General features: G+C 46.9%; 1 protein-coding gene across 2 annotated transcripts in view; it reads left to right on the top strand.

Annotated features, from left to right (window-relative positions):
• The window catches only part of VPS13D (vacuolar protein sorting 13 homolog D), a 351,123-nt gene that overhangs the window by 72,052 nt on the left and 251,365 nt on the right, over positions 1 to 27,706 (top strand). For both annotated transcript variants that reach the window (XM_040429067.1, XM_040429073.1), the window contains exons 14-20: positions 2,211 to 2,341; positions 2,837 to 2,909; positions 10,282 to 10,452; positions 12,692 to 12,822; positions 13,403 to 13,535; positions 14,129 to 16,342; positions 20,084 to 20,235. In XM_040429067.1, coding sequence (XP_040285001.1) covers positions 2,211 to 2,341; positions 2,837 to 2,909; positions 10,282 to 10,452; positions 12,692 to 12,822; positions 13,403 to 13,535; positions 14,129 to 16,342; positions 20,084 to 20,235 — 3,005 coding nt within the window. The remainder of the gene's footprint in view (positions 1 to 2,210; positions 2,342 to 2,836; positions 2,910 to 10,281; positions 10,453 to 12,691; positions 12,823 to 13,402; positions 13,536 to 14,128; positions 16,343 to 20,083; positions 20,236 to 27,706) is intronic.

The following is a 27,706-nucleotide window of genomic DNA, read 5'->3' as shown; positions in this document are numbered from 1 at the left end:
AGACTGCTAGCAATTCATTCATAACTTCTAGTAGAAATAATACAGGAATGGCACAACATACAGACGTAAGAATAGATGTTCCAGAATTGTTATTACATGGGGAATGCATGAAGCTATTGAAACAGACATGTCAGGAGCGGTGAAAGGTCCTCTTTAACCTTTTTTTTCTTACAGTCAAAGTTTTTAGTTTTGATTATCAAAAACAAGTGTACACAAAACAGTTGTGGGAAGCTCACCAAAATGGAGCACGGCCTGCTACTATCCAATAGCTAGACAAAAAAAATATACAAAGAAAGGCCAGCTCACAAGAAGTTAACTAAATCTTATTTATTTCTAACTTATAAAATCGTGCCTGGTATTTGGCCACTCATGTATACAATAATACACTCTCATATGCTGACATGGATGTGCCAAGTAGCAATATAAGAACAATACAGTTATAAAATCAAAGAACAATTATAAATGTTATCTAAAATATAAAATCAAATAGCAGTGTGGTTATAGTAGTCACGGTCCCTCCTTTCTATTAAGCTGCGGAGCTCTCTCAGCTTACTACAGTCAGGTCCATAAATATTGGGACATCTACACAATTCTAACATTTTTGGCTCTATACACCACCACAATGGATTTGAAATGAAACTAACAAGATGTGCTTTAACTGCAGACTGTCAGCTTTAATTTAAGGGTATTTACATCCAAATCAAGTGAACGGTGTAGGAATTACAACAGTTTGCATATGTGCCTCCCACTTGTTAAGGAACCAAAAGTAATGGGACAATTGGCTTCTCGGCTGTTCCATGGCCAGGTGTGTGTTATTCCCTCATTATCCCAATTACAATGAGCAGATAAAAGGTCCAGAGTTCATTTCAAGTGTGCTATTTGCATTTGGAATCTGTTGCTGTCAACTCTCAAGATGAGATCCAAAGAGCTGTCACTATCAGTGAAGCAAGCCATCATTAGGCTGAAAAAACACAACAAACCCATCAGAGAGATAGCAAAAACATTAGGTGTGGCCAAAACAACTGTTTGGAACATTCTTAAAAGGAAGGAACGTACCGGTGAGCTCAGCAACACCAAAAGACCCGGAAGACCACGGAAAACAACTGTGGTGGATGACCGAAGAATTCTTTCCCTGTTGAATTAAACAAGGGTGTTTTCTTCACCAGGGAAAGAACGGCGCTTCACAGTGCAGATGGACAATGACCCAAAGCATACTGCAAAAGTAACCAAAGAGTTTTTTAAGGGAAAGAAGTGGAATGTTATGCAATGGCCAAATCAATCACCGGACCTGAATCCGATTAAGCATGCATTTCACTTGCTGAAGACAAAACTGAAGGGAAAATGCCCCAAGAACAAGCAGGAACTGAAGACAGTTGCAATAGAGGCCTGGCAGAGCATCACCAGGGATGAAACCCAGCGTCTGGTGATGTCTATGCGTTCCAGACTTCAGGCTGTAATTGACTGCAAAGGATTTGAAACCAAGTATTAAAAAGTGAAAGTTTGATTTATGATTATTATTCTGTCCCATTACTTTTGGTCCCTTAACAAGTGGGAGGCACATATGCAAACTGTTGTAATTCCTACACCGTTCACCTGATTTGGATGTAAATACCCTCAAATTAAAGCTGACAGTCTGCAATTAAAGCACATCTTGACATTGTTTTCAAATCCATTGTGGTGGTTTATAAAGCCAAAAATGATAGAATTGTGTCGATGTCCCACTATTTATGGACCTGACTGTATATATATCTTAGACTGCAACCCTTTGTTGTTTTCGTATACTTCCAACAGAATAATGGAAAGTTTCGTTTTGTTTTTTACTGGTGTAATATTTGCATACCTTAAAGGGTTATTCACATCTTGTCAAGTGACATACCGCTAGGATACGGGACCCTCACGAATCTTGAGAATGACGGGTTTGGAGGACTATTTTGCAGCTGTATGCGCTGTCCCCTTCACAGGAAATGGAACTGGTTGACCGGGTGCAGTGTACAGAGAAGACCTAGAAGGGGTGCAGCGCTAAATCAGGACAGCTAGCCTTTCATTCTCAGGATCGACGAGGTACCCAGAAGTTGGACGACCACATATCCTAGCAATATGCCATCACAGTGTAAGATGTAAAATCCTTTTAAGAGGTTTATACGTCCCATATTTACCATGTAATGTGTGCTATTGCTTTGACATAGACTCTTTTTACTTTTCTTATGAAGGCATGGCGGTCAGAGCGGAGTCTTTGCCTCGTAGAGATTCATCACTTTTATTGGTTCAGCTAGGCGGATTGTTCCTCAGAGACTTGGCAACACAAGGAACCATTTTTCCTGAACTGGTCTACCCTAATGCTGTAGGTAATTTGGTGTTCGTATGTCTTTTTGGGTGCTGATTGTACCGATCCTGTACATCTTGTCTAGGACATGTTCTCCTACACCTCCACTGCTATCTCTCTAGTTGGCTCAGGGAGGCAGAAAGTGGCACCTTGTCCTGATTTTTGCCTGTGGACAAAATATTATGAAACATTCACGTTGCCTTTAACCGGATTGTCTAGTTTGATAATATAAGGGGGAACCCCTGTTATTGGCAGCGGATCATATTGTAAATGCTCATTCTGATCAGCCATTGTAATAGAGAGTTAGGGGATGAGTTGTCTAAGTCAGACCATGCCGTTCAGTCATGTGAAACTTTCTTCATATTTTGTGTCATCAGGCATACTCATTGAAATAAAGAATTGCTAGTAATTGTAACTGCTGTGAATGGAGGTTATGTCTATTATGTTATTTCTATCTGTAAGTAATATTTGTATGTATTTTGATCTTAATGCAGATGGCTCTTTCTCTTTTAGCAAAAGGAAGTGGCGTGGTCCCAGCAGTCCAGTGTATTCATGGCATCCGCAGACGTGCTAAGCCCCAGCAATTGTAAGTTCCTTCACAGGCTGTAGGGCTGGCTTTAAAGGGGTATTCTTTATTTTATTGGTCACTGTACCTATCCTAAATCAGTAGTACAGGTGAATATAAGAAACTGTGTGGTATATGGGATCAGAGGAAAATGCTTTTTTCCTTCCTCTAGCAGCTCACATCTCCTCTCACCTCCCTCTCCATAGACATCTATAGGCAGCATGTGTCTGTGTCTCTCACTGCAGCTCACTCCTCCCCACCCTCCACTCTCTATTGACTTCTATAGGCAGCATGTATCTGTGTCTCTCTCACTGCAGCTCACTCCTCCCCACCCCCCACTATCCATAGACTTCTATAGGCAGCATGTGTCTGTGTCTCTCTTACTGCAGCTCACTCCTCCTCACCCCTCCACTCTCTATTGACTTCTATAGGCAGCATGTATCCGTGTCTCTCTCATTGCAGCTCACTCCTCCCCACCCCCCACTATCCATAGACTTCTATTGGCAGCCTGTGCATGTGTCTCTCTCACTGCAGCTCACTCCTCCTCACCACTCCCTCTCCATAGACCTCTATTGGCAGCATGTAATCCGATCCTTCAGTGAGCTGACAGTCAGTCTCCTCTGTCCAGATGGATTCAGTAGAGAATGTTAGTTTAGTAGGGGGAAGGAAGAGGCATTTTACTCTGATAAGACATATTGCCAAGTTTACACCTGCACTATTGTTGGTTGAAAGGTTAGTCAGTGGGGCGTGGTTTTTACTCCAGGAGCACAGACTGCCACAGATGCGCCTAATTTATGATGAGGCACATGCTTCGTCATAAATTAGATGTATCTAGCGGAGGCGCAGAGGGGGAAACTAAGACCGACGTAAATGTGCCCCAATGTCTCTGGTATAGCTGAAGGGTTTATCCTGTGCAGTGCATCTATGAACAAAGTGAATGGGACTAAACTGGCATTTAGTAGGCAACTAGGTTAAGAAATCTTAGTCGTTCCCCCTTACTAGAGTCAATCAGATTTTTGGCAGATGTCATAGAAACTAGTAACATCTGCAAGTCCGATGTGTGAAGCAGATTTTGAAGACTTTAGGGGGAGTATGTTCGTAGTGTTGTATCAGCTTCCAGAAAATGTAAAATATAAAAAAAAAAGTACTATACTCACTTTACTGAATCTCTTTGATTCCTGTTCTGTGGCCCCTAGTCATCTTTGTTTTGGGAATCATAGTTGTACTTCCACATTAATAGCAGGTCACATGACCTGACATTAGTCGTTTGACTTAGGGTGGGCTCACATCACGTTTTTCCCACCCTTTTGACATATACAAAAAATGTATATGTTAAACAAATGCCTCAGACTGATGCCATACAGTGGCATCTGTTCACTGTAGAGTTCCATTGTGGAAAAAAAAAAACTGTGCGAGATACAAGAACATGGTGTCCTGCGTTTTTGCAGCCTATTTTTTTTGTAACGTATACTTCAAACGGAGGCAAAAAATGTGATGTGAACCCACCCTTACAGCTATGAGCGTTGTGTATCACTGAAAACTGAGTACAAGTAGAGAGCAGCGGAGAGGGGGCAGAATGGAAATGGTAAGGTAAGTGTATTAGGGTACTTTCACACTAGTGTTTTTGTTTTCTGGTATTGAGTTCCATCACAGGAGCTCAATACCAGAAAAGAACTGATCAGTTTTATCCTAATGCATTCTGAATGGAGAGAAACCCGTTCAGGATGCATCAGTTCAGTCCCTATTCCGTTTTTTGGACGGAGAAAATATCGCAGCATGCTGCAGTTTTCTCTCCGGCCAAAAATACTGAACACTTGCTGGAATGCCGGATCCGGCATTAATTTACATTGAAGTGTATTAGTGTCGGATCCAGCATTAAGTGTTCCAGCAAAATGGATCTGGCTTTCCGGTCTGCACATTCGCAGACCTTTAAAAATGCAAAAAAAATGAATACCGGATCCATTTTTCCAGATGACACCGGAGAGACGGATCCGGTATTCAATGCATTTGTCAGACAGATCCGCATCCGGATCCGTCTGACAAATGCCATCAGTTTGCGTCCAGGTTGCCTGCCGGAATCCTCTGCCGCAAGTGTGAAAGTAGCCTTAGAAGGTCAGAGGACTCTGTTTTAGTTTAGTACTCTGTAAACAAGTTTAATTAAACTATTATTTCTCGCCCATATTCCTTGGGGGACACAGGAAACCATGGGTATAGCTCTGCTCCCTAGGAGGCGTGACACTAAGCGAAAGCTGTAAGCCCCTCCTCCATCAGCTATACCCTTCAGCCTGGAGAAGAGACTGCCAGTTTTTGCTTAGTGTCCAAGGAGGCAAGACACCCCCTGCTTATGCAGGGTTGTTATCCTATGATTTTTATTTTTTACGTATTTGTTGTTTTTAACTCGGTTTTTTTTCTACCTACAGGGACAACAGAGGCGCATTAGACCCCTCTGTTTCTCCCGGGGTTGAGTTGCGCCAGTGCCGGTAATTCCGCACTGCCGCCTCCCCCACAGAAGACAAGGTGGACCAGGGCAGCCTCGCTCCCCTGCGTCCCGCCAGCTCAGGGTCGCCCGCACGCCAAGTCCCTCCCCCGGCTTCCTGCCACCGCGGTGCCAGGAGCTGAAGGGGCGACCCCGCTGGATGGACTGAGGGCGAAGACAGCGTATGGTGAGAGTGGCTGCTCCAGCCTCCCCTTCCTCCCTCCCACCGCTGCTACCAACATGGCCACTGTTACATGACCACTGCTACGTGGAAAGCCTCACTCATGTCGTGGGCCGCCTAATAGACAGGCCACCTACCCCGCAGGACGCCACTCTGACTGTCGCGCCCTCCGGGTCCACTGCTTCTGCCGCTGCAGCGGGTTCATCCTCTCCTAGTGACCCCTCCCGAGCTAGGCACTCTCAGAAGCGTATTAGAGTAGAGCGAGCCTCCTCCTCGGATGCCTCCCTCTCCCCGCCACGCGTGCGCACCCAGACGAGCCTCTCCTCTCCAAAGGATTCGCTCTCTGAAGGTGAATTGGCGGCTTCAGATTTGGAAATGGACTCGGCCCTGCCGTCCAAGCTAGCCTCAGCGATGGGTCAACTCATCTCTGATATACGTGACACCTTTAAGGTGCAGGATGACCCCCCTAGCTCGGACGCAGCTAGCGTCTCCTTTATCAGACCCAGGCAGGCCTCAAAAGTCTTTCCAATCCACTCTGATTTCTCCTCCGTGGTGTCTAAGGCTTGGGCTCGCCCGGACGCCCGTTTTGTCAACCCAAAGAAGCTGGACATTTGCTATCCTTTTCCAGCCGATGTCGTGGCCACCTGGTCTTCCCCACCCAAGGTAGACCCCCCTGTGGCCCGGCTGTCAAAGAACACGGCCATCCCTGTTCCCGACGGGTCCTCTCTTCAGTCAGCGGAGGACCGTCGCATGGAGACCCTGTCCAAGGGCATTTTTGCTGCCTCCGGTTCTGCCCTCAGACCGGTTTTTGCCTCTGCTTGGGCAGGGAAAGCAATCTCTGCTTGGGGTACGCAGCTGGAACAGGAGTTGGACTCGGACATCCCCATCCAGGACCTACGTTCCTTGGCCCAGCTTATTATTCGGGCCGGGAATTTTGTCTGTGAGGCCTCCCTTGATGCGGGAGCCCTTATTGCGCGCTCCTCCGCCCTGGCAGTTGCCGTCAGGAGGGAGCTCTGGCTGAAGGTCTGGAAAGCGGACGCTGCCTCCAAACGTTCCTTGGCGGGGCTACCGTTTGCGGGTTCCCGCCTTTTCGGGGTCCACTTAGACGAACTTATTTCAGAGGCCACGGGTGGTAAAAGCACCCATCTTCCTCAACCCCAAGCCAGGGGCGCCCCCCGCGGACGCCCTGGTGCGTCTCGTTTTCGGTCCTCCCGCAGGGCCTCTGGGGCTCCCACCACAGCTGCCGCTTCGGCTCCTCCCCAGGACAAGCGTAGGAAGCCGTTTTTTCGGGCGCAGCCCTCCTGGCGCAAGCCGCAGGCTGCCCGCACACCCACAGCAAAACAGTCCTCTGCCTGAAGGCGCGCCCCCACCCACCCGGGTGGGGGGCCGGCTCCTCCTTTTCAAGGACGTCTGGATGGCTCACGTCTCCGACGCCTGGGCCCTCGAAATTGTGTCCTCCGGATACAAAATCGAATTTGCATCCTTCCCTCCGGATCGGTTCTTTCGCTCCCGCCCCACGCGAGACCCGAAAGACGCGGCCGCGTTCTCCGCGGCCGTTCAAGCTTTACTGGACAGGGGGGTGATTACCCCCGTTCCTCTAGAGGAAAGATTCCAAGGGTTCTACTCGAACCTCTTTGTAGTTCCCAAGAAGGGAGGTTCGGTGCGGCCCATTTTGGACCTCAAAAAGCTCAACCGTTTTCTCCTCCTTCGACGGTTTCGGATGGAGTCCCTCCGCTCCGCGGTGGCTTCCCTGGAGCAGGGAGATTTCATGTCTTCCATCGATATACAGGATGCCTACCTCCATGTTCCGGTAGCCCAGTGTCACCATCGCTTCCTTCGATTCGCCGTGGGGGACCTCCACTTCCAATTTGTCGCCCTTCCCTTTGGACTGGCAACAGCCCCCCGGGTGTTCACCAAGGTCCTGGCCCCGGTTTTAGCCTTACTCCGTTCCAGGGGTGTTTTTCTGCTACCGTACTTGGACGATATCCTCATCAAGGCTCCGTCCCTTTCTCAAGCGGTTGCCAGCGTGGATCTCACTCTAGAGACTCTGGCGAGGTTTGGTTGGGTCATCAACTTCCCCAAGTCCTCCCTTCCCCCCTCCAGACAACTCGTCTTCCTGGGAATGCTTTTAGACACGGGAGCGGCGGAGGTACGTCTTCCCTCGGAAAAACGTCTGATCCTCCGTGGGGCGGTTCGGGGTCTCCTTCTCCACCGTCGACCGTCCTTCCGCTTCTGCATGCGGGTATTGGGGCAGATGGTTGCCTGCTTCGAGGCGATCCCATTTGCGCAGTTTCACTCCCGCCCTCTCCAACGGGCGATCCTCTCCTCCTGGGACAAATCGCCGCAGTCTCTGGATCATCCCTTCCATCTGTCGCCTCCGGTGCGGTCATCTCTCCGCTGGTGGTTACAGTCCCCTCTTCTGGGCAGGTCCTTTCTGCCACTCAACTGGTTGGTGGTTACAACCGATGCCAGTCTCTCGGGCTGGGGAGGCGTGTTTCCTCCCCGATCCGTCCAGGGCATTTGGTCTCCATCGGAGTCCAAACTCTCGATCAATGTCCTGGAACTGAGAGCGGCCCTTCTGTCTCTACGACACTGGACTCATCTGCTGAAGGGTCATCCAGTTCGTGTACAATCAGACAACGCCACGGCCGTGGCGTACATAAACCACCAGGGGGGCACTCGCAGCGCTGCAGCGATGCGGGAGGTCACCAGCATTCTCCGTTGGGCGGAAGCCCACGTCCCGGCCCTATCTGCAATTTTTATTCCAGGGGTGGACAATTGGGCGGCGGACTTCCTCAGTCGCACCACCGTCGACCCCGGCGAGTGGTCTCTTCACCCGGAGGTATTCGAGGCCATTTGCCTTCGTTGGGGCATTCCGGACGTGGACCTCATGGCCTCAAAATTCAATCACAAGGTCCCCGCCTATCTGTCCAGGGCCAGGGATCCGGGAGCTTGCGGAGCCGACGCCCTCGTTCTTCCTTGGCGAGGCTTCGCGCGCCCATACATATTCCCTCCCATCCCTCTCCTGCCCAAGGTCCTTCGGAAGATCGCGGCGGAAGGCGTCTCGGTGATTCTGGTCGCTCCGGACTGGCCCCGCCGGTCTTGGTATGCCGACCTCATGCTGCTCCTGGCAGACGCGCCCTGGCCACTGCCCGCCAGGGAAGATCTTCTCTCTCAGGGACCGATCTTCCACCCGCGTTTAGGGTCCCTACGTTTGACGGCGTGGTTGTTGAGACCACCGTCCTGACACGTAGGGGTTTTTCTGCGGATGTCGTCCGCACCATGATCCGCGCCCGTAAGCCGTCCTCTTCTAGGATCTATTATAGGACCTGGAGGACTTTTTTGGGGTTCTGTGCCGATCTGGGGATTCCTCCGCTCCGCTTTTCTCTCCCCACCGTTTTGTCCTTCCTGCAGAGCGGACTGGCCCAAGGTCTAGGCCTTAGTTCTTTGAAGGGTCAGGTATCTGCGCTGTCCATTTTGTTTCAGCGCCCACTGGCCCCCCTTGGTCCTGTCAAGACCTTCCTTCAGGGCGTGGCTCACGCGGTTCCCCCGTATCGCCCTCCGGTACTGCCCTGGGACCTGAACCTGGTTCTCTCAGCGCTCCAGGCTTCTCCTTTCGAGCCTCTGCGGACGGTTTCCTTGCGACTTCTGTCCTGCAAGGTTATTTTCCTTGTAGCCATCACCTCTCTTCGGAGGGTGTCCGAATTGGCTGCACTCTCCTGTCTGGAACCTTTCCTAGTGTTCCACCAGGACAAGGTGGTTCTTCGTCCGGTCCCTTCCTTCCTTCCTAAGGTGGTCTCCGCCTTTCATCTGAACGAGGACATCGTTCTCCCCTCTTTGTGTCCTTCCCCTTCCCATCCGCGGGAGAGGAAGCTTCATCGCCTGGACGTTGTCAGGGCGCTCAAGATTTACCTGGAAGTAACCAGCTCTTTCAGGCATACTGACTCGCTCTTTGTGGTCCCGGAAGGGTCGCGCAGAGGGATGGCGGCATCCAAAGTTGCTATCGCTCGTTTTGTCAAGATGGCTGTTACTGAGACTTATCTCGCCAAGGGCAGGGTTCCTCCCCTTGGTGTTACCGCTCACTCCACTAGAGCGGTCGGGGCTTCCTGGGCTCAGAGAAATCGGGCTTCTTCGGAGCAGATTTGCAAGGCGGCCACTTGGTCCTCCTTGCACACCTTCACCAAGTTCTACAGGGTGCATACTCATGCGTCGGCTGACGCTGCTTTAGGCCGTCTGGTGTTGCAGGCGGCAGTTGATTGATGCCTCTGGCGTTGGTTGAGTTTGTTCTGGTCCCTCCCTTCTGGGACTGCTCTGGAACGTCCCATGGTTTCCTGTGTCCCCCAAGGAATATGGGCGAGAAAAGGAGACTTTTGTATTACTTACCAGTAAAGTCTCTTTCTCGCTCTTCCTTGGGGGACACAGCACCCGCCCTTCATTGGGTTACAGTTGTGGTTCCGGCTTGGTTGCCCCCGTTGGGGCTCGACAGTTCTTTTTCCGGTTGGTGGTTATCTTTCACTACTTGGACACGCAACTGGCAGTCTCTTCTCCAGGCTGAAGGGTATAGCTGATGGAGGAGGGGCTTACAGCTTTCGCTTAGTGTCACGCCTCCTAGGGAGCAGAGCTATACCCATGGTTTCCTGTGTCCCCCAAGGAAGAGCGAGAAAGAGACTTTACTGGTAAGTAATACAAAAGTCTCCTTTTCCCATTTTTCCCATTTCGTACCTGTTTTTGCACAGCTACCACTGGAGAAGACCCTGTATTTAAAATGTTGTATGAAAGAAATCCAGTTCACAGTGTCCTTGAGCGGCGGCTTGAAGTTAGTACGAGACCGCTGAATATTATCTATAATCCTCAAGCAATCACCAAAGTGGCTGACTTCTTCTACCAAGGGAAAGTTCATAGCTCAGGTAACACACTCCTGCTTGTTTCAGCCGTGATATGATGAATTTTTGTGTTTCCTCCATTTATGGCAATCCTGGTCCAGAACTAATCCATGTTACTGGGATGTATGCATAGTGGATGTGTGCTAGCCATTAGCTCTATTGAACAAACATTCTGCACATCGCTATCTCCCACTCTGTCTTCATCTCTAGCTCTCTATCTCTCACTCTGTCTTCATCTCTAGCTCTCTATCTCTCACTCTGTCTTCGTCTCTAGCTCTCTATCTCTCACTCTGTCTTCGTCTCTAGCTCTCTATCTCTCACTCTGTCTTCGTCTCTAGCTCTCTATCTCTCACTCTGTCTTCGTCTCTAGTTCTCTATCTCTCACTCTGTCTTCGTCTCTAGCTCTCTCACTCTGTCTTCGTCTCTAGCTCTCTCACTCTGTCTTCGTCTCTAGCTCTCTCACTCTGTCTTCGTCTCTAGCTCTCTCACTCTGTCTTCGTCTCTAGCTCTCTCACTCTGTCTTCGTCTCTAGCTCTCTCACTCTGTCTTCGTCTCTAGCTCTCTATCTCTCACTCTGTCTTCGTCTCTAGCTCTCTATCTCTCACCCTGTCTTCGTCTCTAGCTCTCTGTCTCTCACTCTGTCTTCGTCTCTAGCTCTCTGTCTCTCACTCTGTCTTCGTCTCTAGCTCTCTGTCTCTCACTCTGTCTTCGTCTCTAGCTCTCTGTCTCTCACTCTGTCTTCGTCTCTAGCTCTCTCTCTCCCACTCTGTCTTCGTCTCTAGCTCTCTATCTCTCACTCTGTCTTCGTCTCTAGCTCTCTATCTCCCACTCTGTCTTCGTCTCTAGCTCTCTCTCTCCCACTCTGTCTTCGTCTCTAGCTCTCTATCTCTCACTCTGTCTTCGTCTCTAGCTCTCTATCTCTCACTCTGTCTTCGTCTCTAGCTCTCTATCTCCCACTCTGTCTTAGTCTCTAGCTCTCTCTCTCCCACTCTGTCTTCGTCTCTAGCTCTCTATCTCTCACTCTGTCTTCGTCTCTAGCTCTCTATCTCTCACTCTGTCTTCGTCTCTAGCTCTCTATCTCTCACTCTGTCTTCGTCTCTAGCTCTCTATCTCCCACTCTGTCTTCGTCTCTAGCTCTCTCTCTCCCACTCTGGCTCTCTCTGTCCATTTTTTTCTATCCCTCACTGTCTATTTCACACTGTCTCCATCTATTGCTCTCTCTCACTCTGCATATGCTTTATTTGTTCTTCACTCTCTTTTCCCATCTCTCTGTATCTCCCATTCTGTCCATCTTTCACATTTTCTCTGGCTCCCTCTCTGTTCCTTTATCTCTCTCCATATTTACCTTTATCTCTCCATCTCTTGAACTCACTCTGTCTCTCACCCTCTATCCTTCACTTGTCTATCTCTCACGCTCTCTTCATCTCTTGATCTGGGTCTCTCACTCTGGTGCTCTTTCTTTCCAATGCTTTTGCTATCCCCCTCTCTATGTAGCTCACTCGCTCTTTCTCCCACTCTCTACATCTTTCATTGTCTTCATCTCTTGCTCTCAATCTCTCTTTAGCTCTGTCTATCCCTCTCTCTATCCCTTGATCTCCCTTTCTACAACTCTCTCTTTCCCTCTGTTTCTATCTCTATCCTTTGCTTTCTTTATCCTCCACTCTCTCTTTTCCTCACTCTCTCTGTTCCTCGCTCTCTATTTCCCACTCTGTTATGTTCGCTATATCTCACTCTGGCACGGTCTCCCTTTATGCCTAACACTATATCCATCACTATTTCTTTTTGTCTCTCACTCTGGTGCACTTGCTTTCCCCCACTTTCTCTGTTCATATTTCTCACTTACTATCTTTTGCTCTCTCTATTTCCTGCTCTCTTCCAACTTTTACACTCTCTATCTCTTGCTCTCTATCTCTCACTCCCTATTTCTCTCCGTTACTCAGTCTCTTTATCCCTTTTTGTGTCCATCTCTTGATCTCAATCTCTCTTTTCTCTCGCTCTATCTCCCACTATGTCTTCAACTCTTGGTCTCAATCTCATGCTGTCTATCCATCCCTTGCACTCTGTCTCTCTGACTCTATCTCTTTCTCTCTCCTCACGCTCTCCAGCTCCCTTTCTATTTCTCCTGCTTTCTCTGTCTCTCATAATACTAGTTGGAGAGAGGCTCTGCATAGATTGCAGTGGTAGACGCTATACTATTTGATAGTGATCAGTGATGAACACTGATTTTACATACTGTACATAGTGAGTTATTTTTCTCTTTCAGGGTTTGGGTACCAGTCAGAGCTGGAGCTTAGAGTGGCCGAAGCTGCTAGAAGACAATACAATAAGTTAAAAATGCAAACAAAAGCTGAAATTCGACAAACGATTGATCGCTTACTGGTCGGGGAATTTATTGTAAGTTTTTCCTAACAAAGCCAGGGCTGTGGTTTATAATCATAGTTTTTATTAAAGGGGTTGTCTCTCTTCAGCAAATAACACTTAGTATGTAGTGAAAGTTATTACAAGGCACTTACTAATGTATTTTTATTATCCATATTGCTTCCTTTGCTGGCTGGATTCATTTTCCCATCACATTATACACTGCTCGCTTCCATGGTTACGACCACCATCATTGGTAGTCGTGCTTGCACACTACAGGTAAAAGCGCCGGCCTCGCTGGTGGCCGGGACCGTTGGAGTGCGTATAGTCTACTGCTTTTTCCTGTATTGTGTAAACACGACCACCATTGCTGGATTGTAGGGTGGTCATAACCATAGTAACGAGCAGTGTATAATGTGATGGAAAAATAAATCCAGCCAGCAAAGGAAGCAATATGGACAATAACAATACTTTAGTAAGTGGATTACATTACCATCCTCTACATAATATAATAAATTATGTGAGACAACCCCTTTAAGGATTTGTTGGTCATCTGTAAACATGAAATAAGAATGCTGTTATATTTTTTAGACTTCTTTTATTTTTGACTTCTCAGGAAAACAGTAGGCGGTGGACTTTACGTCTTGATATCTGTGCCCCTCATGTCATCTTCCCAGATGACTTCTTGAGCAAGGATCCAGTTCTAGTAGTGGTGGACTTAGGAAGAATCTTATTGACCAATTCTCAAGGTAACAAACATGAGAACCTGTCAGTTTATTAAAGTGTTCCCATGAAAGACACTTCTCAACTATCCACAGGATTAATCACTTATGGCTCAGTTCTCTGTGGTAGAACAGGTTTCCAAACTCCCCATTTCTTTTCACTGCATTACCACAGTGAGGAGAAGTTTGAATGGAGCGAAGGTCTCACATGTGCAGTGCTGTTGGGTACTTTACTTGAACATCTGTCAGTTACTTTGAAATTAAATGGAGTGGTAAGGCGCATGCGTGACACTGCTCCATTCAAACTCCTACTCCATACAGTTATGCAGTAAGAAAGAACAGTGTGATCGGGTGTCTCTGCTCTAGTGATTGTGGTCCCCAGACATCAGATATTTATAACCTATCCAGTGGTTAGGTGATAAATCTTCATGGTGGGACAACCCCCTTTAAAGACTATGGGGGACATTTATTAACACTGGTATTTTTGATGGCAGTCCTAATATGCCCTATACCTGCTGGTTGATCGCAGAAGTTATGTAGAGGCCATTTTCATAGATAGGTTATGTGTTATGTGCAAAAAAAACATAGCACTAATTTTTAGTTTTTTTTCTTTCTTTCAGACCATTGCAACCGAAAAGTTTTAGATCAGTTCTCTGCAGAAACAAACGAATTGAGCGATGATGAGTATAAAACCCCTTTAGCAACACCTACTAACAGTCCTCCACCAGAGATGGATGTCAAAGCTGGGATGGACACATCTAGCAGCAGTGGAACCCAGCTGTCTGAAGAGCAGTTAGAAGCCTATTTACTAAGTAATAAGATGTATGAAAAATACTCTCTGTCTTTTAAGGACTTGCAGATCATGGTTGGACACGTGAAAGACAATTGGAAACACATTCAAGACAATGAAGTTGGGCCAACCCACGTTGTGGAAAAGTTCAATGTCCATTTACAACTTGAGCGCAGACTGATCTACACCTCTGATCCACAGTATCCTGGCGCTGTGCTTTCTGGCACCCTGCCAGATCTGAAAATTCATATCAACGAGGACAAGATATTCGCTTTAAGAAAATGCATTACAAGCTTGTCCAGTTCTGAGAGCAGGACAGCAGATAATATGCTTCTTAGAAAGGAGAAGATCTTTATTGACACTGAGAACTATGAAAGGATGCAGGACTCTGTCAGGAACCTGACCCAGAGCATTGTCACTCTAGAGCAGCACACCAGAGAAGTTCTGGTGGAGTCAAAGCTTCTTTTAGCAGAGTTCAAAATTAATTACATGCAGCTCGGTGTAGAAAGTTGTGGCCGCTATATTTCACTTCTTAAAGTCTTTGGTTCTAATGCACATTTTGTAAAGAGACCTTATGATGCAGAGGTTTCTCTTACTGTCCATGGTCTCCTCATGGTGGACACTATGCAAACTTACGGTTCTGACTTCGATCTTCTGATGGCTTCTCATAAAAACCTGTGTTTAGATGCCCCGACCGGAAGTCTACGTGAAAGCCGAGCCCAGTCTCCAGTGTCTGAAACCAACGACTTTTCACCATCTCATTCGTACATGAAACAAAATCAATATAACTCGCTCGAAAACGTCAACTTAAAAGATCAAGAATCTCTTATCAAGATTGAATACCAGTTTGTGAGCTCAGAGTGTCCGTCAATGAATTTGGACAGCTCCTTGCAAGTGATGACGGTGCAGGTTAACAATCTTGACATCATCCTTAACCCCGAAACAATGGTAGAACTTATTGCTTTTCTTCAGAAGTCTTTCCCCCGAGAGAACATTGATGATAGTCCTCAGCCATTAAAAGTTGACTTTGAGACTGATTATAGCAAGCAAGAGTCTTACCAGTCAACTTATGAACAGAACACCCAAGTAGCCATTGACATTAATAGGTTAAACATTCTCCTCTTCAGGACGGTCACCCTGCCTGATGCTAGCAGTAGTGGGAGGAAAATTGCAACCGCCAGCATAGGTGGGACTAAGGTAAATGTGTCTTTGGGAAGTCGATTTTCCGTCAACGGTTCTCTTGGTTGCCTCCAGCTAATGGACCTAGCACAGGAGTCCTCTAAAACTCAGTATGTGATCAGCATAGGCAATACAGCAGCTTATGAGAATCAAGAAAGTGATGCCGATTGCTTTGAAGGCTTTTTTATGAGAAGAGATGAAACCTATGTTCCAATGGAGGCCTTAAGTTTTACATTTATTGAGCAGTCCAAAGAAGAGTTTGCACTGAACCTTAAAATGGCTTCTTTACACTATAACCATTCAGCTAAGTTTCTAAAAGAGCTGACCTTATCCATGGATGAGCTAGAAGATAATTTCCGTAACATGCTGAAGACCGCTGCCTCCAAAGTGTCTTCTGTTCTCGCCACCAAAACAGCAGAGTACAGTGAGATGGTTTCGTTATTTGAACCCCCCCGTAAACATCGGGGCTCTATGCAGTATGAGACGGATGAATACGATGGCTTCTGTCCTATCAACGTAAAAACGGACACAGTAAAGCTCATCTTAAATATTAACATTGAGTCTCCGGTTGTGTCGATACCTCGCAGCCCTGGGAGTCCAGAGCTTCTGGTTGGCCATTTAGGGCAAATATTTATTCAGAATTTTGTGTCAGATGAAGAGCAATCAAGAAGTGACAGGTTACATGTCGAGATCAAAGATATTAAACTCTACTCATTGAATAGCAGTGTTCTCGCTGGACGCAAGGAGTTCCAGTGCTCAGAACCAGCGTCTTCGCATCCAATGTCCAGCTCTGCTAGTGTGAGCAGTCAGGAGGAACCACACTTTACCCGTAGTGATTTCTTTGAATCACTGCAAAAGAATCAAGGTGAGCTAGTATAACAATGCTTAAAGATATACCTTCATCATGTTCCATTAAACGGGTTGTCTCACCTCAAACATTGATGGCATGTCGCTAGTATATGCCACCAATGTCAGATAGGTGCGGGTCCCACCTGTAGGGACACCTCCGCACAATATCTATGGAACGGAGCTGCCAAAGTTCAGGAGAACACTCCACACATAAGGGAATGCCTTCCATTCATTTCTGTGGGAGAGCCGAAAATAGCTGAGCAATGTTTCCAGTAGTTCCATAGAAGTGAATGAAGCGGTGCGTTCTCCACTTATTTCTATGGTACTACCGAAAATAGCTGAGGGCATTGCGTGGCTATTTTCGGCGCTCTCATAGAAATGAATGGAGGGCGGCCGTGCATGTGAGTTATGCTCTCCTGAACTTTGGGAGCTCCGTTCTAGAGAAAGTTGTGGGTCCTGCACCTATGTGACTTTGGTGATATATACTAGCCATTGGCCATCAATATTCGAGGTGAGACAACCCCTTTAATCTGACATCTGATGGTCCAGTAATCCATGTAATCCCAATACCAGATTATCATAAAAATGCCAGGCAGACTGGTGGTTTCTGATGAAAAAGGATAGTATTGGTCAGATGCTACAGTCCTAGATGCACCACATTGTCACCACATCCATATTCAGACATTTTCTTACCCAATAGCTCATAGTTAATGTGAGCCCCTGAATGGGTGCTTATTAGGTAATTACAGTAATTGGATGCATATTTCTTATTCTATTGAGTCTAGCTCGACTGCCCAACTTTCTGGTGGATTATACAGTTTTTCCATTGTCCAGAATATTGGATAATTCAGTACTTTAGTTTCAGGGATTCTATATTATTGGAATTTTGCTGTAAAAAAATAGTTTTCTCACTATATCGACTAGATGTGCCTCAAATGTCTGAATATTGGAGATCAGTGTAAACCCACAATCATGAGTGTCCCAAGTCCTGTTCCTAGCAGAGATGTGGCTGTGAAGGCATGGTCACCCTTTATAAAAATGAATGGAAGTTAAATGCGTTTTTTGGGACTTATTGATGACCTGTCTTTATGATAGGTCATTAGTATCAAATTGACGAGGGTCCGACCCCCAGCACCCTTTTTTTTTTTTTTTTTATCAGATAATTTTTATTGAGTTTTGTCATATTGCTTTAACAATGCTGTGCATAAGTCTGCCGACCTGTGATATTCTACCCATGTATGCCACAGAGCTATTATTTTTTTGTATCCCTCTTTTAAGAGGTATTCTTTTTTCCAACCGGATCAAACTCATGATCCTCTTAATGAGATGCGATCAGTTTTCTAGATTGGTATTGGTATTGGTAAATATCTTTGCTGTTGCTAATTTATCGCCTTCCTGCAGAGAAAGGGCATCAACTTACCCAAAGACTCAAGTCAGAGGATTACTAGGTATTGACAGCTGATAGACCCTAAGCCTTGTCAAGACTGCTGCTCAAAAGATTGATAACCTTGGGCAGCATGTCCGTCGGGGATTCAGCACATCTCACACATTGAGTAATTTCTCATACCCCTATCTTGTACAGAAAAACTGGAATTAGGTAAATTCTATGTAACAGATATAGTTGAGATACGCGGTATGCTGGGCCTATTGACAGTCGCTGGATCTGACAAAGCAGCCAAGCCAATCCCAGGTATCCGTAGATATATCTCCTACATCAGGTATCCACTAGGATGTTCTAACATCTTCTAACCCAGGATATGCTTGTTCAGTAACTGACCGTACACGATCGGAGTCAAACCTTTAGTGATTCAGTCATAGACGCTGCAACTTATCGTTACTAAGGTGAGATGAGACACAGTTCCGACCACCTCCCGGATCCAGCGCTCTGCTGTTTCAGTAGCTGTCATTACCGTCCGTACATGAGAGCTACTGATACAGCGTAGCACAACAAGCTATGCTGTCTCCCTAACTCAGAATCAGCATAGCTTGTTGTGATAAAGGGGTTATCCTATGACTAATGTAAAAAATGATAATCAGACATCACATAGTACATGACAACCTAGAACCAGCCCTGTACCTCACATGGATCCAGAGATCTCTCCATTCATTGCTCTGCTAGATTTATATCAAGCTGACAGCTCAAGGGGAGTGTCTTTTCTGCTGCAACTAAGGGGGCGTGTCCATGTTCTCCCTATCACAGCTCAGGAGGCAGTTAAGGATGAAACTGAGCATGTGCGGCCTTCTCTGAGCAGGACAAAGAAACAGCAGGTGGCGCTATACAGATAAATTTTATTGAATAACTCACTGGCTATGCTAAATTTTTAATTACATGCAATTACAAAAGAAATCCGATCCAGTTGCCTGTTTCAAAATGGTAGAATATTTTTCGTGGGACAACCCCTTTAAGTTTATGTTGAGCATGCAGAGCATATTGTATCTGAAGATAGTAATCAAATGTAGTGCGAGGTATCTTAAACTCCTGTTGAATTTGAGCAAAAGACTTGATTGTCCCATCAGATATCTCAGAGATCTAATTATTCCACAGTGATGTACAGTCTATACTGCCCTTCACTCCCAAAACCTGTTTTCCCCTGTCCCCCGGCAAAGTGTTGTATTTTAGATGCCAGAAAGTATAGCCACATATTAGGCACTACTAGACCGCCCTCTCCCACAGCAACTGTAGTTTTTCCAGTTTAATGCCAGTTACACTGGCCTTCCATATCAATAGTGGGAAGATTCTATGTATCCTCTATAATAATGTATATTGGGGCATTATGTAAAAGGTATAACATCTGAGGCATAAATATCATTTTTAAAAGGTTAGCTCTACCTACGGCCGACAACTTGCGCTTATTCCAGGCGTTGATCTTAGATTGCCATTTTTCAAGGAGAGGGTGTATGTTCAGGGGAAAATAATCCTTGGATTTCATAGATGTTTTAAAACCCAAATATTTAAAGGAAGCAACGCACTGTAATTCACCCACTCTATTTCCCCTTTCCTGTTGCTAAGGATCCACCGGCACAAGGACTGACTTTCCCCAGTTATTTTGCAATCCCGAGTAGGTACCAAAAGTACGTATGATAGTCATAGTATATGGAAGTGAATCTGATGCATCTGCCAAGAGCAACAGCATTTCCTCAATGTAGAGGGCTTTTTCCTCTCTGGGTCCATACCGAAACCCCTCTATTTCTCGGTCAATGCTTCAAGGGCAATTGCAAAAAGCAGGGGGAATAACTGGCAGTCTTGCCGCGTAACCCTTCCCAACTTAAATGAGGGCTCCATTAGCCAGTATACGACCTGCGCCCTTGACAATCTACTGTTTTCACAAGCTGTGGCATCCGAAGCAGCCCTGGAACTACCCAGCTCCGCACACTGTGTAGTGGACGTGTCTGGTAACTGCATTAACCAGGCACGTCCACTACACAGGCACCTGGTCGTCAATAAGTAAGTCCTGGAAAACCCCTTTAAGGAAACTGCAAAGTGCACTAATTCATCTCTTCCTATAAATCTCTGCATGCCCACTTCTCTGCTAGGAACCCCTTTAATTGTAGTCAAATTACTTGTACGATCCGGACTGACTGTTCTTGTAGACATATGGATGTGATAGAATGGACCCCATGTAATACTGCATCTGTGTGACTGACTGCACCTTCCCCAATGTTGAGAGTGAGTTTCCTAGTCCTGTATAACATGGCTCACCTCTACATTACAGTGATTTAATTTCCTGCGATGTAGCATAACCTGTTTGTTCTTCAGCTTTCCATATACTACACAACACAACCATACAGTTTAAAATGGAGAAGTTCAATATAGAGCGGGACTGTGAACTGACCTTTTCATGTATGGAAGATTCTGTAGAAGCGGGAAGCATTTTGAAGATTGAGGGAAATTTTGTTAATTATGTTCAGGTAAGTGAACTGTATTATAGAAACACTCATCCATGTAGCTTAGAAGCCATCTTCACTAGAAATCCTGGTGGCAAAAGTACTGTTGGTATGCCATGCTTCTGTTCTACAGCAGAGGGCGTTAGTAATAACTACTTAGGTTTGGTGCACAGCTGGTCCGCCCATATGACTGCGCCTAGTACTGAAGTTCTGCCTTAGGGCTCATTCACACGAACGTGATACGGTCCATAATGCACGGGCACCGGCCATGTGAATCCCATATTGGGGTGTGGACCTATTGACTTGAATGGGTCCGCAATCCGCCACATATGGCAAAAGATAAGACATGTCCTATCTTTTGCGTAGCGGAAGCAGGGATCAGAAGCCTATGGAAACACTTGGAAGCGCTTCTGTGGGCTTTCAGGTCTGTGCCTCCGCACCGCAAAAGATAGGACATGTCCTATCTTTTGTCGTATCTTGTGAATCACGGACCCATTCAATGGATCCACACCACAATACAGGATTTACATGGCTGGTGCCCGTGCATTACAGGCCGCTATTTGCAGTTCGCAGCACGGGCACGGAGGCCTTACATTCGTGTGAATGGACCCTTATTCAGCGGCAACACCATCCCCTTCTTTCATGTGTGATCCGACAAAATCCATAAAATTGTGGCGGAATAATATTTTTTTTTTTGTATTCCATCTCATTTGAAATTTTTTTCCAGCTTCCCATCACATTGTATACAACAGTAAATGGTGCCATTAGAAAGTACAACTTGCATTACAAAAAACAAGCTCCATATGGCTGTGTGAATGGAAGAATTCTTTGCATTCTCTGTTTAAGTGTATATACACAGATGGCTGTCAGTCACTCATAGCTGTAAGCAGTGATTGATAGCATTCTCTGTGTAAGGGTACTTTCACACTAGCAGTTCCGTCCTAGGGACTCTATACCGGAAAATAACTGATCAGTTTTATATCCATGCATTCTGAATGGAGAGCTATCCGTTCAGGATGTCTTCAGTTCAGTCATTTTGACTGATCAGGACAGAGATAAAACCGCAGCATGCTACGGTTTTATCTCCGGCTAAAAAACTGAACACTTGCCTGAATGCCGAATCCAGCATTTTTTTCCATAGGAATGTATTAGTGTCGGATCCGGCATTCAAAAGGTGAAAAAAATAAATGCCGGATCCGTTTTTCTGGATGACACCAGAAAGACGGATCCCGCATTTCAATGCATTTGTAAGACGGATTAGGATCCTGATCAGTCTTACAAATGCCATCAGTTGGCATACGTTTGAATGGATCCGGCAGGCAGTTCCGGATCACTCTGCCGCAAGTGTGAAAGTACCCGAAGGCTTGTTTCACATCAGCATTAAGAGATTCGTCAGGCTTTCCGGCCGGCAACAGCCTGCTGGATCCGTTACGGCCACAGCTGTCGGAATTCCATCCGGGTCCATTCCAGCAGAGCGGTAGGTTGCGACCGGATCTCTGTTGGTCCACATTATAGTGAATGGAGCAGGACAGAATTCCAGCAGTGCACGGCAGCACCTGGCAGGAACAGATCTGGAAGGCTGTTCCCGGCCAGAACACCCTGCCTGAACTGCATAATGCAGATGTCAAGCGTGTGTATACAGAGATAGCTGTTACTCACTGATGGCTGTACACGGGGGAGGTGTCATCAGTGATTGATAGCATTCTCTGTGTAAGTGTATATACAGAGATAGTTGTCAGTCACTGACAGCTGTACACAGGGAGGTGTTATCAGTGATTAATTGCATTCTCAGTGTAAGTGTGTATACAGAGATAGTTTTCAGTCACTGATAGCTGTACACAGGGAGGTGTTATCAGTGATTAATTGCATTCTCAGTGTACAGAGATAGCTGTCAATCACTGATAGCTGTACTTGTGGGGGAGGTGTTATCAGTGACTGATGGCATTCTCTGTGTAAGTGTATATACAGAGATAGCAGTCAGTCACTGATAGTTGTACATGGGGGAGGTGTTATCAGTGATTGATAGCATTCTCTGTGTAAGTGTGTATACAGAGATAGCAGTCAGTCACTGACCGGGGCGGTTCTAAGTTCAGAAAGAGCAAAGATTTAAATGTATAAAAGAAAAGATTTGCTGAATCTTCTCCCACTAAACTATATATCAATCTGCTCAGCTCCTCCTGCTCTCTAATATTCTGAAGATTGCACTGCATGTTCTCAGTGACAGGTCATAACGATTTGATATTTCTCACTCGTATCATTGGGGGACACAGGTGGGCTCTCACAACCTGTTTTTCCCACACTTGAGGGGGGAGACCAACGGGTCCTCAAGCCCGCTGCTCGTTCCCCACCTCTGGAAGACAAGAAGGAACAGTAGATATCAAATCCGCTGTTACCCGCCAGCTACAGTGTCACCTTGGCTACTACTCCAGGAAGTCCCCCCTGTTACCGATGTAGTCGCCCTCCCAAGGGGCAGCACACTGAGGGTGGTGACACTGCTGGAATCAGGGTGGGCAGAAACTGTCTGGGTAAGTATATAACCTGCCTACCCCTGCTGGCCCTCCTGTGCCTGAGCCCCCCTTCTCCTGTGTTCTCTAAGTGAACACAGTAATATATGTTGTTTCTCCTAGACCTTGGCCTCTGTATCTAGTGACTCACCGCCTCGGTCCCACCTCCGGTCCACGGCCCCATCCACTCCCTGCGAGCCAGTCCCGGCGGTCACATTTCTCCTTGGGCGGCCACCGCTTTTCTACTCGGGGCATCGGTACGCCCGCTCCCGGCCTCCTTGTTTCCCAGTGCACTCCTCTCCCTCCCTACATCGCATCCCCCATCTGGAAGTACTTCCGGTCGGCCACGTCTGTACTCGAGGCCCCGGCTCTGCGGCCTACTAGGCCGCATCTCCCAGCGTGTTTTCGGTGCGGGTTCTGAATTTTGCGCCCGTACCTTCACCCCACCAGCTGCCCAGTAAGCTCCGCCCCTGCCTTCTGCTTAACCCCTTGTGCTGAGGAAAGTGCTTACAGTGCTGGTCATTGGTACAGACGGATGTGGGTTCAATTCCCCTAGCTCTGATTTGTTAGAATTGAGCTGTATGTAAAAAAATAAAAAGAAAATATATATATATATATATATATATATATATATATATATATAAATTAGCCCTTGGAGCTATCTGTTGTTTCTGGACCTTCTGTAGGCAGAATTTCTTTACCCTACCGCTGGATACATACGTCCTATAGCAGAAGCAGAATCCTGGCACTACATCTGGATATCACACTCCCTGTAGCTTATCCTTCTATATGCGGAGTAGTTACACTACCACTGAATTCCGTAAATCCTGTCACATTTCCTTCCCTCCTTAGGCGGAATATGTAAATATGTGCGCTTACCACTGGACCCTGTACATTCTGTAGCATTACCCTCCTTCGATAGGCGGAATAATTGCCCTTTCACTGAATACCGTACAGCCTGTAGCATTACCCTCCTTCCATAGGCAGAGTAGTTGCCCTTGCACTGGATACCGTACAGTCTGTAGCATTACCCTCCTTCCATAGGCAGAGTAGTTGCCCTTGCACTGAATACCGTACAGCCTGTAGCATTACCCTCCTTCCATAGGCAGAGTAGTTGCCCTTGCACTGGATACCGTACAGTCTGTAGCATTACCCTCCTTCCATAGGCAGAGTAGTTGCCCTTGCACTGAATACCGTACAGCCTGTAGCATTACCCTCCTTCCATAGGCAGAGTAGTTGCCCTTGCACTGGATACCGTACAGTCTGTAGCATTACTCTCCTTCCAAAGGCGGAGTAATTGTCCTTGCACTGGATACTGTACAGCCTGTAGCGCTACCCTCCTTCCTAGGCGGTGTACTTGCTCTACCACGGGATACTGTACAGCCCATTGCATTATCCTCCTTTCATAGGCAGCGTAATATCACTACCACTAGATACTGTACAGCCCGTGCCATTACCCTCCTTGCGTAGGAGGAGTAATTGCACTTCCACTGGGTACTGTACGGGCCGTAGCATTATCCTCTTTCCATGGGCAGAGTAATCTTCTATCGGCAGAGTGTTTACATCGCGTTGGTTCCTATACGTCCGGTAGCATTGCCCTCTTTCCATGGGCGGAATATTTACACCACCACTGGATACTGTAGTGGGACTATTTGCACTTACTCTGGGTACTGTACATTCTGTAGTATTACCCTCCTTCTATAGAGTATATGCACTACCACTGGAACCTGTACAGACTATCGCATTACCCTTCTTCCTTAGACAGAGTAATTGCACTGCCACCGGATACTATACGACCTGTTCCATTGCTCCCTACGCAGGCGGAGTAATTGCACTAATGCTGGATATCATCTGTCCTATCGGTTTACCCCCTTATATAGGTGGTTTTGTTGCACCGCAGTCGCATACTGTAGATCCTGTAGCATTATCCTCCTATAGAGTAATTGCGCTATCACTGGATCCTGTACAGACTGTCGCATTACCCTCCTTCCTTAGGTGGAGTATTGCACTTCCAGCAGATACCATGCGTCCTGTTGCATTAACCCCTCCGCAGGTGGAGTAATTACTCTCATACTGGATATCATATGTCCTGTCGGCTTTCCCCCTTCTATTGGGGGATTAGTTGCACCACAATTGCGTGCTATAGATCCTGTAGCATTACCCTCCCCCATTGATAGAGTAGTTGAACAACCAGTAGTGCTTGCTACCCTGTACATCTTGTCGGTTCCCCTCTTTCAGTCAGCGGAGTGATTCCACTACCTCTGGAAGCTGTTCCTACTATTACATTATCCGTCTTTCTTAGGTGGAGTAATTGCTTCAACATTTTCTACCGCGACTACTCTCATTTGTTCCTCATCGCATGGCATCCCGTTCCATGAGTGGCCTATTAGCTTCACACTACCCCCTTCCTCAGGTAGTCTTAGTTTTGATTGGTGTCTAGCGCATACGTGGCGGCCTCTGTCTTCCAGGTCAGCCTGTAGCTCTAACAGACCGTTGGCATACCTCATAGTCCCTGTGCATGTGCCTTGAGTCCCTGTGAGGGTCAATCTCATTTGGTTGATTGTCATTGGCACGCCAGCGTCCACACTCCTTCCGTAGCTGAAACATCTGCTCTGATTGCCAGTTTTCTTTCTTTCTCAGGTGGAGTGTTGCGCTAGCACCAATTCTTGGTGGCTATTGCTGTTGTCCTCATTTTCAGGTGGAGTCTCTCCTAGAGGATATAGTTGTTGCTATCGCCTCCCCTCTGTAAGGCAGTCTTTGCGCTGCCCATAGATATTCTGGCTACTCCGGTTCCGTGGCTACTACTGCATGAACCCTTCCCAGGGGGAATTTTTGCGTTCATCCTTCAACTGCGGCTTACATGATGCATGGGCGGGTGACACTACATTTATGGTTTACTCCACATCCCCTTCCTCCATGTGGAGTATCGGCCCTGGCATTCTGACGGAATCTACACAGCATTCCTCCTTCTAGGCATGGTGCCTTCTCGCTAGTTGTACTTGTGATTGTGTCTACATATCCTTCTTCCACAGGGGGCACTTTGCTTATGTTCTGCCATGACATGCTGCGGCTGAGGGGTTTGCTCACTTCTGGTGGGCATTAGTACATTTTCTGTACCTGGTATAACCTACCGATTTTCTATGGCACTGGCTTAGTGCCTTGTTCCTTTTACATGTACCGCATTGCCTCTACAATCTACTACAGTAACAGCATCAACGTTCCCTCCTTGTGGAGTTTGGGTATGCACTTATTCAGTTTGCATATGTGAGTTGTCTGCATGGCTCCCCTCACTGGGTCGAGCGGTCGTAGTGCTCTTAGTGCTGGTTTTCTACTAAGCCGCATCGGCTTCTTCTTCTTCCCCCCTTTCGCAAAGCGAGTAGTTGCGCTCCCCCACATACTGTTTCTTCCTGCTCGACCAGTGTTCATAGCCATTGGGTTCTCGTATGCCCCCTTTCTGCTGTGGGATGCCTGCGCTGGTGGTGTTGGTTCTGTTACCACTTTTTTTTCTGGGGCTTTGTGGTGTTCGGGGTCCACACTCACTTCCTGGCGCTCTATTTTTCCTATCTCTGGTTCCTGTCTGCAGCTTCCGATTAGGTCTGCCAGTTCAGGCAGCCTTCCATGGAGTATCAGACGGCTTCTCTCCTCTCTTGTTCTGGAACCTTTGGGTTTCTCCACTCCCTCAAGCATTTTTTCTTGTGGGCCATCCTCGTGCCTGACTTCCAGGTTCTCTATCCCTGACTTGTTCATCATGGTCCCGCTGGAGTGTTCTTCTCTTTTGGCAGTCCGGTATGGTGTTTGGGGCCTTTGCCTTGAGGGATCCCTACTTCTTCCCCTATGGGAGCAAGTTTTGTCACATCTGCAGTTCTTTGGCCCTAGATATCCAGACGCCATTTTCAGTTCTTCTTCTTCCAATCAGTATTCCACTGAGTGGTTTCCTTTTTTCTTCTCACACCATGCTGTGACTGTTGATGGCTCTAGGGTGTTTTTTTTTCCTGGGGTTCTGACCCATGGGCATCACTCCTTAGCACACTTCTGGATCCAGGCTACGTATTTCTCTCCTGTATATTCCGCAATCTCTCCGTTGCTTCTGGTGACTTACTTGTCTTCATTCTTGTCCATCTTGTGGATATTCTGTGTGTTCTCCACTTCTTCTGAAGCCTCCTAAGCCGTGACTTATATTCACAGGGCTGTTCTTTCTTCTGCCCAGCCCGAGACTCGGCGTATTCAACCGCTCTCTGGATGGCCTTCCTGGGAATGTTCTTTTTCTGTCCCTTTTCAGGGTACCTGGTGTGTCTTTCCCCCGCATTTCTGTGCGGGGTCTTATGACCGGCCTTGGATTCGTTCTGTTCTTGTTCACTCCCCATGGTACTGCTCTTTAAAGTCCCATGTTCTTCTGTGTCCCCCAATGATACGAGCGAGAAAATAGGATTTTTTTTTATCCTTTTCTCGCTGAGTTCATTGGGGGACACAGCTCCCACCCCGTAAGTACATTGCTGGCTCTACTTGATGGGTCCCTCCAGTTCTTGATTCTGACCCATCTCCGGTTTTCTTCCTTTTTATGGTTTTCTGTTGGCTTCTCTTGGCTGCTGCTCCTGCTGCTTTTGTACAAACTGATTAGCTCAGTGTCTGCAGGAGGGGTATAGCTGAGGGGAGGAGCTCACACTTTTTTTGCTTAGTGTCGCCTCCTAGTGGCAGCAGCTATCCCATGGTCTTCTATGCCCCCCAATGAACTCCGCGAGAAAAGGATTTTACAGGTAAGCACAAAAAATCCTATTTTACTCTTATAATCTATTCACATTCCTCTGGGTTATCTGCTGTCACTATAACACAGGCTGTTGTTAGGGCAGCACTTGGCGTACAGAAAGCCCACTTTGATTATGCCGCAGTCTCTCTTGACTGCAGCGATCAAAGGTTTGCAAAGCTAGGATAGGTTTATGATCTCAGCTGTTGGAGCCAGAGATAGGCAGCTGAGCACCCATCAGGCCGTTACA

The sequence above is a fragment of the Bufo bufo genome, chromosome 1 (genome assembly GCF_905171765.1).
Source record: "Bufo bufo chromosome 1, aBufBuf1.1, whole genome shotgun sequence".
In the NCBI taxonomy this organism is placed as follows: domain Eukaryota; kingdom Metazoa; phylum Chordata; class Amphibia; order Anura; family Bufonidae; genus Bufo; species Bufo bufo.
This window is presented reverse-complemented; position numbering and strand designations above follow the sequence as displayed.